Here is a 16,610-nt window from a genome sequence, read left to right as displayed (position 1 = left end):
ACAGGGATGACAACAAGTGGTCGGAGAACTGTGATGGTGTGTACTACTGCTGTGACGCGACACTCCCTACATCACAGGGATGACAACAAGTGGTCGGAGAACTGTGATGGTGTGTACTACTGCTGTGACCCCGACACTCCCTACATCACAGGGATAACAACAAGTGGTCGGAGAACTGTGATGGTTCTACTGCTGTGACCCCGACACTCCCTACATCACAGGGATGACAACAAGTGGTCGGAGAACTGTGATGGTGTGTACTACTGCTGTGACCCGACACTCCCTACATCACAGGGATGACAACAAGTGGTCGGAGAACTGTGATGGTGTGTTCTACTGCTGTGACCCCGACACTCCCTACATCACAGGGATGACAACAAGTGGTCGGAGAACAGTGATGGTGTGTTCTACTGCTGTGACCCTAACACTCCCTACATCACAGGGATGACAACAAGTGGTCGGAGAACTGTGATGGTGTGTTCTACTGCTGTGACCCCGACACTCCCTACATCACAGGGATGACAACAAGTGGTCGGAGAACTGTGATGGTGTGTTCTACTGCTGTGACTCGACACCGCATACATCACAGGGATGATAACAAGTGGTCGGAGAACTGTGATGGTGTGTTCTACTGCTGTGACCCGACACTCCCTACATCACAGGGATGACAACAAGTGGTCGGAGAACTGTGATGGTGTGTTCTACTGCTGTGACCCCGACACTCCCTACATCACAGGGATGATAACAAGTGGTCGGAGAACTGTGATGGTGTGTTCTACTGCTGTGACCCCGACACTCCCTACATCACAGGGATGACAACAAGTGGTCGGAGAACTGTGATGGTGTGTTCTACTGCTGTGACCTGACACTCCCTACATCACAGGGATGACAACAAGTGGTCGGAGAACTGTGATGGTGTGTTCTACTGCTGTGACCCCGACACTCCCTACATCACAGGGATGACAACAAGTGGTCGGAGAACTGTGATGGTGTGTTCTACTGCTGTGACCCCGACACTCCCTACATCACAGGGATGACAACAAGTGGTAGGAGAACTGTGATGGTGTGTTCTACTGCTGTGACGCAACACTCCCTACATCACAGGAATGACAACATGTGGTCGGAGAACTGTGATGGTGTGTTCTACTGCTGTGACTCGACACCGCATACATCACAGGGATGACAACATGTGGTTGGAGAACTGTGATGGTGTGTTCTACTGCTGTGACGCAACACTCCCTACATCACAGGGATGACAACAAGTGGTCGGAGAACTGTGATGGTGTGTTCTACTGCTGTGACCCGACACTCCCTACATCACAGGGATGACAACAAGTGGTCGGAGAACTGTGATGGTGTGTTCTACTGCTGTGACGCGACACTCCCTACATCACAGGGATGACAACATGTGGTCGGAGAACTGTGATGGTGTGTTCTACTGCTGTGACCCAACACTGCGTACATCACAGGGATGACAACAAGTGGTCGGAGAACTGTGATGGTGTGTTCTACTGCTGTGACCCCGACACTCCTAACATCACAGGGATGACAACAAGTGGTCGGAGAACTGTGATGGTTCTACTGCTGTGACCCGACACTCCCTACATCACAGGGATGACAACAAGTGGTCGGAGAACTGTGATGGTTCTACAGCTGTGACCCGACACTGCGTACATCACAGGGATGACAACAAGTGGTCGGAGAACTGTGATGGTTCTACTGCTGTGACCCGACACTCCCTACATCACAGGGATGACAACAAGTGGTCGGAGAACTGTGATGGTTCTACTGCTGTGACCCGACACTGCGTACATCACAGGGATGACAACAAGTGGTCGGAGAACTGTGATGGTTCTACTGCTGTGACCCGACACTCCCTACATCACAGGGATGACAACAAGTGGTCGGAGAACTGTGATGGTTCTACTGCTGTGACCCGACACTCCCTACATCACAGGGATGACAACAAGTGGTCGGAGAACTGTGATGGTTCTACTGCTGTGACCCGACACTGCGTACATCACAGGGATGACAACAAGTGGTCGGAGAACTGTGATGGTTCTACTGCTGTGACCCGACACTCCCTACATCACAGGGATGACAACAAGTGGTCGGAGAACTGTGATGGTTCTACTGCTGTGACCCGACACTCCCTACATCACAGGGATGACAACAAGTGGTCGGAGAACTGTGATGGTGTGTTCTACTGCTGTGACCCGACACTCCCTACATCACAGGGATGATAACAAGTGGTCGGAGAACTGTGATGGTGTGTTCTACTGCTGTGACCCCGACACTCCCTACATCACAGGGATGACAACAAGTGGTCGGAGAACTGTGATGGTGTGTTCTACTGCTGTGACCCGACACTCCCTACATCACAGGGATGACAACAAGTGGTCGGAGAACTGTGATGGTTCTACTGCTGTGACCCGACACTGCGTACATCACAGGGATGACAACAAGTGGTCGGAGAACTGTGATGGTTCTACTGCTGTGACCCGACACTCCCTACATCACAGGGATGACAACAAGTGGTCGGAGAACTGTGATGGTTCTACTGCTGTGACCCGACACTCCCTACATCACAGGGATGACAACAAGTGGTCGGAGAACTGTGATGGTGTGTTCTACTGCTGTGACCCGACACTCCCTACATCACAGGGATGATAACAAGTGGTCGGAGAACTGTGATGGTGTGTTCTACTGCTGTGACCCCGACACTCCCTACATCACAGGGATGACAACAAGTGGTCGGAGAACTGTGATGGTGTGTTCTACTGCTGTGACCCGACACTCTCTACATCACAGGGATGACTGTACAACTTCAGCCCTCCCAATTTTTTTTCTTTCATTTTTTAAAAGGGTTTTTTTTGGGGGGGGAGGGGGTGGAATGTATGTATGGGTCATTAAGTCAACAGTATACGGTCTTTGGGTCGACACATTGCAGGTCAACATACGTTGGGTTGACTACTAAAGGACGCCATGGCTTGGGTTGACACAGGACATAGGTCAACATGCTTAAGGTCGACATGGATGGAAAGTCGAAATGTGGTTATTTCGACAGTCAAAAGGATGAAATGGGGTTTCACTTTTTTTAGGCCGACATGTGCCGACAGGCGGTAGTCAAATGGTTGACATAAGAAATGTTGACAGGAAAATGTCGACATGAGTTTTTTTTTGCTTTTTTTAGTCTATGTTGACATGAGCACCGTGTCATCTCACATGACTCGCTGCGCTTGGCACATTACTTTATTCTCCCTTTGTGCACACTGGAATGGTAAAGTATAAACAAGTCGGTTAAAGGTTAAAAAAAGAAAACGCATGTCGACCTTTTGGCCACGCTGACATAATGCATGTTGACCAAATGACGCATACGTATGTATGTATATATATATATATATATATATATATATGTATAAAGAACTACAAAAAGATTTCAACAATTGTGTAATAATCTCTACTGAGATCTTCTGCATTTCCAAAAATCTTCTAAATCCAGCGACAATCCCGCGGGATCTTCATATAACGAAAAGCTTCAGACTAGATTCACTTCTATCCACTTTCAGAATCCAAGGTTCTAACGGAGTCTCTGTTCCATTATGTAATTCCTTATAGGAACGCTTGTGTCCCCCCCCTGGAACCAGCGGCTATAAAGGTTTTCCGAGGAGGGATTATGGGTTACACCGGAGCGTCCCCTTTATGTTGTGAGCACAGGAGAAGGTCTGCCTGTCACTGTATAGATGGGACACAGCGTTGCGCTTCTCCGTGATCAGAACCGCCGCAGCTTCTAAGCGATGGCTCTGCTATCCCTACACAGCGGGTAATGAACTGGTAGCAGATATAATAATGCCCAGAGGGACACGGAGCATAACAAAAGGTGAACGACCCCGTAGGAAGAAGCACACAGACAGGAACAAAAAGCCAATTTATTACCACGATGGGGGAAAAACCGGATGGGGCCACGCTGGCAGTATAAGGAGTCGCGGCGCTCGCCCAGTACCGCTGAGCTCTCCGGTGCACCGCTAATGATATGTGCAATGCGGGGTGGCATAATGGCGGATAACAGGGAAGTGGTGGGCTACACAACAGAGGTGGAGGCACCTCACTTTCTACACATTGGGGAACGTCTACATTCCTTATACAACAGAAATAGGGATTACATGAGATGACTTTGAAGTGACCCAGGAGAGGAGGTATTAGTACCACGGACGGACACTTATTGCATTGGTTACGCTGAGAGGCGCTACTGGGCAGAGCTATATTATCATTACTGGAATTATACCCAGGCCAGCACCTAATGATCTGGGCATGTTGGAGATCTTATGGTGTGGATGAGAAAATGTAACTCAATTACTGACCACACATCCAGCACCTCTAACAGACCTGCTGTTCCCAGCTCAGAGATATCTCCAGGATCAGATCCTTCCTACACCAGGATTATACCAAGACCCTCATACACTTACTGGTCATCTCCAGACTGCATTACTGTAATCTCCTCCTATGTGGCCTCCCTGATACCCAGCTCTCTCCTCTCCGATCTGTCCTCAGTGCTGTTGCCCGGCTCAGAGTTATCTCCAGGATCAGATCCTTCCTCACCCAGGAATTTACCAAGACCCTTATCCACTTACTGGTCATCTACAGACTGCATTACTGTAATATCCTCCTATGTGGCCTCCCTGATACCCAGCTCTCTCCTCTCCGATCTGTCCTCAGTGCTGCTGCCCAGCTCAGAGATGTCTCCAGGATCAGATCCTTCTTCACCCAGGATTATACCAAGACCCTCATCCATTTACTAGTCATCTACAGACTGCACTACTGTAATCTCCTCCTATGTGGCCTCCCTGATACCCAACTATCTCCTCTCCAATCTGTCCTCAGTGCTGCTGCCGGCTCAGAGATATCTCCAGGATCAGACCCTTCCTCACCCAGGAATTTACCAAGACCCTCATCCACTTACTGGTCATCTCCAGACTGCACTACTGTAATCTCCTCCTATGTGGCCTCCCTGATACACAGCTCTCTCCTCTCCAATCTGTCCTCAGTGCTGCTGCCCGGCTCAGATATTTCTCCAGGATCAGATCCTTCCTACACCAGGATTATACCAAGACCCTCATCCACTTACTGGTCATCTACAGACTGCACTACTGTAATCTCCTCCTATGTGGCCTCCCTGATACACAGCTCTCTCCTCTCCGATCTGTCCTCAGTGCTGCTGCCTGGCTCGGAGATGTCTCCAGGATCAGATCCTTCCTCACTCAGGAATATACCAAGACCCTCATCCACTTACTGGTCATCTACAGACTGCACTACTGTAATCTCATCCTATGTGGCCTCCCTGATACACAGCTCTCTCCTCTCCGATCTGTCCTCAGTGCTGCTGCCTGGCTCGGAGATGTCTCCCGGATCAGACCCTTCCTCACCCAGGAATATACCAAGACCCTCATCCACTTACTGGTCATCTACAGACTGCACTACTGTAATCTCATCCTATGTGGCCTCCCTGATACCCAGCTCTCTCCCCTCCAATCTGTCCTCAGTGCTGCTGCCTGGCTCGGAGATGTCTCCCGGATCAGACTGTAAGCATATCAATATCAATCTAAATGCCCAGCCCCGCTGCTTGGGACACGAGAGTAGAAAGAGATTGTGCAGCACATATCTCAGAAGGAGGCCCATGCTGCTCACAGCAATGCACTATGGCCGACACACCCAGTCACAGGAATAAATGAAAATAACAACACCTTACCCCTCCACCAGCCATCCATCAATCAATCAATCAATCACAATGACAACAACCAATCACTATCTGGCTGCAAGTGGGGAGGCAGGTAGAGAATACTGCACTCTGATTGGTGGATAGCTTCAGCTATCCACCAATCAGCATACTGACAGCTATACAATGTCAATCTGTAGGCAGGGAGGCAGGTAGGAAATGCTGCAGTATGATTGGTGGATAGCTCCAGCCTACCAGCAAGCTCCAGCCTACCAGCAATGCAGGTGGGCATGGGTTGGTTATGTATGCCACGCTGGAGATTTACCTGTAGAGATGCTCAGGATAGAGAAGAATCATTACCAAGACCAATGTGTATAAAAGTACAGTTGCCACAGTGACTATCGCCATCTTACTGTATACCTACCGACTGGCTTCTCGCACACGAGCCCGTCCGTCATGGCGGTGCAGGGGTTAGCCTTCAGACCGGCCACCTCAGCTCTCTCCAAGTAGGCACAGAAGCCAGAGTCACTGGGCTCCCCCGGCAGCCACTGCAGCGTGGTGTTGGTGAACGGGCACATATCCTCCCAGCCCCAGTAGGACACATTGATCTTCCGTAACCCCACCCACGGCGACAGCTTCTGTAAATAAGACACAGGAGAGTGTAAGGCCGGTTACAGCACATGATCCACGTTATCTCAGCGGGGTTCTGCACAGCTACAGTATCCCCGCACACCTCAGCTTCTGCACAGCCACAGTATCCCCGCACACATCAGCTTCTGCACAGCCACAGTATCCCCGCACACCTCAGCTTCTGCACAGCTACAGTATCCCCGCACACATCAGCTTCTGCACAGCTACAGTATCCCCACACACACCAGCTACTGCACAGCTACAGTATCCACAGCTACAGTATCCCCGCACACATCAGCTTCTGCACAGCTACAGTATCCCCGCACACATCAGCTACTGCACAGCTACAGTATCCCCGCACACACCAGCTACTGCACAGCTACAGTATCCCTGCACACCTCAGCTTCTGCACAGCCACAGTATCCACAGCTGCAGTATCCCTGCACACATCAGCTTCTGCACAGCTACAGTATCCCTGCACACACCAGCTACTGCACAGCTACAGTATCCCGGCACACACCAGCTTCTGCACAGCTACAGTATCCACGTACACACCAGCTACTGCACAGCTACAGTATCCCGGCACACACCAGCTTCTGCACAGATACAGTATCCCCGCACACACCAGGTGCTGCACAGCTACAGTATCCCCGCACACATCAGCTTCTGCACAGCTACAGTATCCCCGCACACATCAGCTTCTGCACAGCTACAGTATCCCTGCACACACCAGCTACTGCACAGCTACAGTATCCACGTACACACCAGCTACTGCACAGCTACAGTATCCCCGCACACATCAGCTTCTGCACTGCTACAGTATCCCCACACACATCAGCTTCTGCACAGCTACAGTATCCCCGCACACATCAGCATCTGCACAGCTACAGTATCCCTGCACACATCAACTTCTGCACAGCTACAGTATCCATGTACACACCAGCTTCTGCACAGCTACAGTATCCCCGCACACATCAGCTTCTGCACAGCCACAGTATCCACAGCTGCAGTATCCCCGCACACATCAGCTTCTGCACAGCTACAGTATCCCTGCACACACCAGCTACTGCACAGCTACAGTATCCCCGCACACACCAGCTACTGCACAGCTACAGTATCCACAGCTACAGTATCCCTGCACACATCAGCTTCTGCACAGCTACAGTATCCCCGTACACACCAGCTACTGCACAGCTACAGTATCCCCGCACACACCAGCTTCTGCACAGCTACAGTATCCCCGCACACACCAGCTACTGCACAGCTACAGTATCCCCGCACACACCAGCTACTGCACAGCTACAGTATCCACGTACACACCAGCTACTGCACAGCTACAGTATCCCCGCACACACCAGCTACTGCACAGCTACAGTATCCACAGCTACAGTATCCCCGCACACATCAGCTTCTGCACAGCTACAGTATCCCTGCACACACCAGCTACTGCACAGCTACAGTATCCACGTACACACCAGCTACTGCACAGCTACAGTATCCCCGCACACACCAGCTACTGCACAGCTACAGTATCCACAGCTACAGTATCCCTGCACACATCAGCTTCTGCACAGCTACAGTATCCCCGTACACACCAGCTACTGCACAGCTACAGTATCCCCGCACACACCAGCTTCTGCACAGCTACAGTATCCCCGCACACACCAGCTACTGCACAGCTACAGTATCCCCGCACACACCAGCTACTGCACAGCTACAGTATCCCTGCACACATCAGCTACTGCACAGCTACAGTATCCCCGCACACATCAGCTTCTGCACAGCTACAGTATCCCCGCACACATCAGCTTCTGCACAGCTACAGTATCCCTGCACACATCAGCTACTGCACAGCTACAGTATCCCCGCACACATCAGCTTCTGCACAGCTACAGTATCCACAGCTACAGTATCCCCGCACACACCAGCTACTGCACAGCTACAGTATCCCCGCGCACATCAGCTTCTGCACAGCTACAGTATCCCCGCACACACCAGCTACTGCACAGCTACAGTATCCCCGCACACATCAGCTTCTGCACAGCTACAGTATCCCCGCACACATCAGCTTCTGCACAGCTACAGTATCCACAGCTACAGTATCCCCGCACACATCAGCTTCTGCACACATCAGCTTCTGCACAGCTACAGTATCCCCGCACACACCAGGTGCTGCACAGCTACAGTATCCCCGCACACATCAGCTTCTGCACAGCTACAGTATCCCCATACACACCAGCTACTGCACAGCGACAGTATCCCCGCACACACACCAGCAACTGCACAGCTACAGTATCCCCATACACACCAGCTACTGCACAGCTACAGTATCCCCGCACACACCAGCTGCTGCACAGCTACAGTATCCCTGCACGCATCAGCAACTGCACAGCTACAGTATCCCCGCACACACCAGCAAATGCACAGCTACAGTATCCCCGCACACACCAGCTACTGCACAGCTACAGTATCCCCGCACACACCAGCTACTGCACAGCTACAGTATCCCCGCACACACCAGCTACTGCACAGCTACAGTATCCCCATACACACCAGCAACTGCACAGCTACAGTATCCCCGCACACAGCAGCAACTGCACAGCTACAGTATCCCCGCACACACCAGCTACTGCACAGCTACAGTATCCCCGCACACACCAGCTACTGCACAGCTACAGTATCCCCGCACACACCAGCTACTGCACAGCTACAGTATCCCCGCACACACCAGCTACTGCACAGCTACAGTATCCCCGCACACACCAGCTACTGCACAGCTACAGTATCCCCGCACACACCAGCTACTGCACAGCTACAGTATCCCCGCACACACCAGCTACTGCACAGCTACAGTATCCCTGCACACATCAGCTCCTGCAGCTACAGTATCCATGCACACATCAGCTACTGCACAGCTACAGTATCCCCGCACACACCAGCTGCTGCACAGCTACAGTATCTCCGCACACACCAGCTTCTGCACAGCTACAGTATCCCCGCACACATTAGCTCCTGCAGCTACAGTATCCCTGCACACATCAGCTACTGCACAGTTACAGTATCCCTGCACACACCATCTTCTGCACAGTTACAGTATCCCTGCACACACCAGCTTCTACACAGCTACAGTATCCACGCACACATCAGCTTCTGCACAGCTACAGTATCCCTGCACACAACAGCTTCTGCAAAGTTACAGTATCCCTGCACACACCAGCTTCTGCACAGTTACAGTATCCCTGCACATACCAGCTTCTGCACAGCTACAGTATCCCCGCACACATCAGCTTCTGCACAGCTACAGTATCCCCGCACACATCAGCTTCTGCACAGCTACAGTATCCCCGCACACACCAGCTACTGCACAGCTACAGTATCCCCGCACACATCAGCTTCTGCACAGCTACAGTATCCCCGCACACATCAGCTTCTGCACAACTACAGTATCCCCGCACACATCAGTTTCTGCACAGCTACAGTATCCCAGCACACACCAGCTTCTGCACAGCTACAGTCTCCTCGCACACACCAACTACTGCACAGCTACAGTATCCCCGCACACACCAGCTTCTGCACAGCTACAGTATCCCCGCAAAAATCAGCTTCTGCACAGCTACAGTATCCCCGCACACATTAGCTTCTGCACAGCTACAGTATCCCCGCAAAAATCAGCTTCTGCACAGCTACAGTATCCCCGCACACATTAGCTTCTGCACAGCTACAGTATCCCCGCACACATCAGCTTCTGCACAGCTACAGTATCCCCGCACACATCAGCTTCTGCACAGCTACAGTATCCCCGCACACACCAGCTACTGCACAGCTACAGTATCCCCGCACACACCAGCTTCTGCACAGCTACAGTATCCGAGAAACACATCAGCTTCTGCACAGCTACAGTATCCCCGCACACACCAGCTTCTGCACAGCTACAGTATCCCCTCACACACCAGCTGCTGCACAGCTACAGTATCCCCGCACACATCAGCTTCTGCACAGCTACAGTATCCCCGCACACATCAGCTTCTGCACAGCTACAGTATCCCTGCACACAACAGCTTCTGCAAAGTTACAGTATCCCTGCACACACCAGCTTCTGCACAGTTACAGTATCCCTGCACATACCAGCTTCTGCACAGCTACAGTATCCCCGCACACATCAGCTTCTGCACAGCTACAGTATCCCCGCACACATCAGCTTCTGCACAGCTACAGTATCCCCGCACACACCAGCTACTGCACAGCTACAGTATCCCCGCACACATCAGCTTCTGCACAGCTACAGTATCCCCGCACACATCAGCTTCTGCACAACTACAGTATCCCCGCACACATCAGTTTCTGCACAGCTACAGTATCCCAGCACACACCAGCTTCTGCACAGCTACAGTCTCCTCGCACACACCAACTACTGCACAGCTACAGTATCCCCGCACACACCAGCTTCTGCACAGCTACAGTATCCCCGCAAAAATCAGCTTCTGCACAGCTACAGTATCCCCGCACACATTAGCTTCTGCACAGCTACAGTATCCCCGCAAAAATCAGCTTCTGCACAGCTACAGTATCCCCGCACACATTAGCTTCTGCACAGCTACAGTATCCCCGCACACATCAGCTTCTGCACAGCTACAGTATCCCCGCACACATCAGCTTCTGCACAGCTACAGTATCCCCGCACACACCAGCTACTGCACAGCTACAGTATCCCCGCACACACCAGCTTCTGCACAGCTACAGTATCCGAGAAACACATCAGCTTCTGCACAGCTACAGTATCCCCGCACACACCAGCTTCTGCACAGCTACAGTATCCCCTCACACACCAGCTGCTGCACAGCTACAGTATCCCCGCACACATCAGCTTCTGCACAGCTACAGTATCCCCGCACACATCAGCTTCTGCACAGCTACAGTATCCCCGCACACATCAGCTTCTGCACAACTACAGTATCCCCGCACACATCAGTTTCTGCACAGCTACAGTATCCCAGCACACACCAGCTTCTGCACAGCTACAGTATCCTCGCACACACCAGCTACTGCACAGCTACAGTATCTCCGCACACACCAGCTTCTGCACAGCTACAGTATCCCCGCAAAAATCAGCTTCTGCACAGCTACAGTATCCCCGCACACATTAGCTTCTGCACAGCTACAGTATCCCCGCACACATCAGCTTCTGCACAGCTACAGTATCCCCGCACACATCAGCTTCTGCACAGCTACAGTATCCCCGCACACACCAGCTACTGCACAGCTACAGTATCCCCGCATACACCAGCTTCTGCACAGCTACAGTATCCGAGAAACACATCAGCTTCTGCACAGCTACAGTATCCCCGCACACACCAGCTTCTGCACAGCTACAGTATCCCCTCACACACCAGCTGCTGCACAGCTACAGTATCCCCGCACACATCAGCTTCTGCACAACTACAGTATCCCCGCACACATCAGCTTCTGCACAGCTACAGTATCCCCGCACACATCAGCTTCTGCACAGCTACAGTATCCCCGCACACACCAGCTTCTGCACAGCTACAGTATCCCCGCACTCACCAGCTGCTGCACAGCTACAGTATCCCCGCACACATCAGCTTCTGCACAACTACAGTATCCCCGCACACATCAGCTTCTGCACAGCTACAGTATCCCCGCACACATCAGCTTCTGCACAGCTACAGTATCCCCGCACACACCAGCTTCTGCACAGCTACAGTATCCCCGCACTCACCAGCTTCTGTACAGCTACAGTATCCCCGCACACACCAGCTGCTGCACAGCTACAGTATCCCCGCACACACCAGCTACTGCACAGCTACAGTATCCCCGCACACACCAGCTACTGCACAGCTACAGTATCCACGTACACACCAGCTACTGCACAGCTACAGTATCCCCGCACACACCAGCTACTGCACAGCTACAGTATCCACAGCTACAGTATCCCCGCACACATCAGCTTCTGCACAGCTACAGTATCCCTGCACACACCAGCTACTGCACAGCTACAGTATCCACGTACACACCAGCTACTGCACAGCTACAGTATCCCCGCACACACCAGCTACTGCACAGCTACAGTATCCACAGCTACAGTATCCCTGCACACATCAGCTTCTGCACAGCTACAGTATCCCCGTACACACCAGCTACTGCACAGCTACAGTATCCCCGCACACACCAGCTTCTGCACAGCTACAGTATCCCCGCACACACCAGCTACTGCACAGCTACAGTATCCCCGCACACACCAGCTACTGCACAGCTACAGTATCCCTGCACACATCAGCTACTGCACAGCTACAGTATCCCCGCACACATCAGCTTCTGCACAGCTACAGTATCCCCGCACACATCAGCTTCTGCACAGCTACAGTATCCCTGCACACATCAGCTACTGCACAGCTACAGTATCCCCGCACACATCAGCTTCTGCACAGCTACAGTATCCACAGCTACAGTATCCCCGCACACACCAGCTACTGCACAGCTACAGTATCCCCGCGCACATCAGCTTCTGCACAGCTACAGTATCCCCGCACACACCAGCTACTGCACAGCTACAGTATCCCCGCACACATCAGCTTCTGCACAGCTACAGTATCCCCGCACACATCAGCTTCTGCACAGCTACAGTATCCACAGCTACAGTATCCCCGCACACATCAGCTTCTGCACACATCAGCTTCTGCACAGCTACAGTATCCCCGCACACACCAGGTGCTGCACAGCTACAGTATCCCCGCACACATCAGCTTCTGCACAGCTACAGTATCCCCATACACACCAGCTACTGCACAGCGACAGTATCCCCGCACACACACCAGCAACTGCACAGCTACAGTATCCCCATACACACCAGCTACTGCACAGCTACAGTATCCCCGCACACACCAGCTGCTGCACAGCTACAGTATCCCTGCACGCATCAGCAACTGCACAGCTACAGTATCCCCGCACACACCAGCAAATGCACAGCTACAGTATCCCCGCACACACCAGCTACTGCACAGCTACAGTATCCCCGCACACACCAGCTACTGCACAGCTACAGTATCCCCGCACACACCAGCTACTGCACAGCTACAGTATCCCCATACACACCAGCAACTGCACAGCTACAGTATCCCCGCACACAGCAGCAACTGCACAGCTACAGTATCCCCGCACACACCAGCTACTGCACAGCTACAGTATCCCCGCACACACCAGCTACTGCACAGCTACAGTATCCCCGCACACACCAGCTACTGCACAGCTACAGTATCCCCGCACACACCAGCTACTGCACAGCTACAGTATCCCCGCACACACCAGCTACTGCACAGCTACAGTATCCCCGCACACACCAGCTACTGCACAGCTACAGTATCCCCGCACACACCAGCTACTGCACAGCTACAGTATCCCTGCACACATCAGCTCCTGCAGCTACAGTATCCATGCACACATCAGCTACTGCACAGCTACAGTATCCCCGCACACACCAGCTGCTGCACAGCTACAGTATCTCCGCACACACCAGCTTCTGCACAGCTACAGTATCCCCGCACACATTAGCTCCTGCAGCTACAGTATCCCTGCACACATCAGCTACTGCACAGTTACAGTATCCCTGCACACACCATCTTCTGCACAGTTACAGTATCCCTGCACACACCAGCTTCTACACAGCTACAGTATCCACGCACACATCAGCTTCTGCACAGCTACAGTATCCCTGCACACAACAGCTTCTGCAAAGTTACAGTATCCCTGCACACACCAGCTTCTGCACAGTTACAGTATCCCTGCACATACCAGCTTCTGCACAGCTACAGTATCCCCGCACACATCAGCTTCTGCACAGCTACAGTATCCCCGCACACATCAGCTTCTGCACAGCTACAGTATCCCCGCACACACCAGCTACTGCACAGCTACAGTATCCCCGCACACATCAGCTTCTGCACAGCTACAGTATCCCCGCACACATCAGCTTCTGCACAACTACAGTATCCCCGCACACATCAGTTTCTGCACAGCTACAGTATCCCAGCACACACCAGCTTCTGCACAGCTACAGTCTCCTCGCACACACCAACTACTGCACAGCTACAGTATCCCCGCACACACCAGCTTCTGCACAGCTACAGTATCCCCGCAAAAATCAGCTTCTGCACAGCTACAGTATCCCCGCACACATTAGCTTCTGCACAGCTACAGTATCCCCGCAAAAATCAGCTTCTGCACAGCTACAGTATCCCCGCACACATTAGCTTCTGCACAGCTACAGTATCCCCGCACACATCAGCTTCTGCACAGCTACAGTATCCCCGCACACATCAGCTTCTGCACAGCTACAGTATCCCCGCACACACCAGCTACTGCACAGCTACAGTATCCCCGCACACACCAGCTTCTGCACAGCTACAGTATCCGAGAAACACATCAGCTTCTGCACAGCTACAGTATCCCCGCACACACCAGCTTCTGCACAGCTACAGTATCCCCTCACACACCAGCTGCTGCACAGCTACAGTATCCCCGCACACATCAGCTTCTGCACAGCTACAGTATCCCCGCACACATCAGCTTCTGCACAGCTACAGTATCCCTGCACACAACAGCTTCTGCAAAGTTACAGTATCCCTGCACACACCAGCTTCTGCACAGTTACAGTATCCCTGCACATACCAGCTTCTGCACAGCTACAGTATCCCCGCACACATCAGCTTCTGCACAGCTACAGTATCCCCGCACACATCAGCTTCTGCACAGCTACAGTATCCCCGCACACACCAGCTACTGCACAGCTACAGTATCCCCGCACACATCAGCTTCTGCACAGCTACAGTATCCCCGCACACATCAGCTTCTGCACAACTACAGTATCCCCGCACACATCAGTTTCTGCACAGCTACAGTATCCCAGCACACACCAGCTTCTGCACAGCTACAGTCTCCTCGCACACACCAACTACTGCACAGCTACAGTATCCCCGCACACACCAGCTTCTGCACAGCTACAGTATCCCCGCAAAAATCAGCTTCTGCACAGCTACAGTATCCCCGCACACATTAGCTTCTGCACAGCTACAGTATCCCCGCAAAAATCAGCTTCTGCACAGCTACAGTATCCCCGCACACATTAGCTTCTGCACAGCTACAGTATCCCCGCACACATCAGCTTCTGCACAGCTACAGTATCCCCGCACACATCAGCTTCTGCACAGCTACAGTATCCCCGCACACACCAGCTACTGCACAGCTACAGTATCCCCGCACACACCAGCTTCTGCACAGCTACAGTATCCGAGAAACACATCAGCTTCTGCACAGCTACAGTATCCCCGCACACACCAGCTTCTGCACAGCTACAGTATCCCCTCACACACCAGCTGCTGCACAGCTACAGTATCCCCGCACACATCAGCTTCTGCACAGCTACAGTATCCCCGCACACATCAGCTTCTGCACAGCTACAGTATCCCCGCACACATCAGCTTCTGCACAACTACAGTATCCCCGCACACATCAGTTTCTGCACAGCTACAGTATCCCAGCACACACCAGCTTCTGCACAGCTACAGTATCCTCGCACACACCAGCTACTGCACAGCTACAGTATCTCCGCACACACCAGCTTCTGCACAGCTACAGTATCCCCGCAAAAATCAGCTTCTGCACAGCTACAGTATCCCCGCACACATTAGCTTCTGCACAGCTACAGTATCCCCGCACACATCAGCTTCTGCACAGCTACAGTATCCCCGCACACATCAGCTTCTGCACAGCTACAGTATCCCCGCACACACCAGCTACTGCACAGCTACAGTATCCCCGCATACACCAGCTTCTGCACAGCTACAGTATCCGAGAAACACATCAGCTTCTGCACAGCTACAGTATCCCCGCACACACCAGCTTCTGCACAGCTACAGTATCCCCTCACACACCAGCTGCTGCACAGCTACAGTATCCCCGCACACATCAGCTTCTGCACAACTACAGTATCCCCGCACACATCAGCTTCTGCACAGCTACAGTATCCCCGCACACATCAGCTTCTGCACAGCTACAGTATCCCCGCACACACCAGCTTCTGCACAGCTACAGTATCCCCGCACTCACCAGCTGCTGCACAGCTACAGTATCCCCGCACACATCAGCTTCTGCACAACTACAGTATCCCCGCACACATCAGCTTCTGCACAGCTACAGTATCCCCGCACACATCAGCTTCTGCACAGCTACAGTATCCCCGCACACACCAGCTTCA

General features: G+C 52.4%; 1 protein-coding gene across 1 annotated transcript in view; it reads right to left on the bottom strand.

Annotated features, from left to right (window-relative positions):
* The window catches only part of ATRNL1 (attractin like 1), a 656,009-nt gene that overhangs the window by 388,757 nt on the left and 250,642 nt on the right, over positions 1-16,610 (bottom strand). The window contains exon 17 of the mRNA XM_083149894.1: positions 6,138-6,351. Within this exon, the coding sequence (XP_083006020.1) occupies positions 6,138-6,351 (214 nt within the window). The remainder of the gene's footprint in view (positions 1-6,137; positions 6,352-16,610) is intronic.

The sequence above is a fragment of the Crinia signifera genome, chromosome 6, assembly GCF_055691185.1.
Source record: "Crinia signifera chromosome 6, ASM5569118v1, whole genome shotgun sequence".
Classification (NCBI taxonomy): Eukaryota; Metazoa; Chordata; class Amphibia; order Anura; family Myobatrachidae; genus Crinia; species Crinia signifera.
Note: the sequence above shows the minus strand (reverse complement) of the source record. Positions and strands in the feature narration are given on the sequence as shown.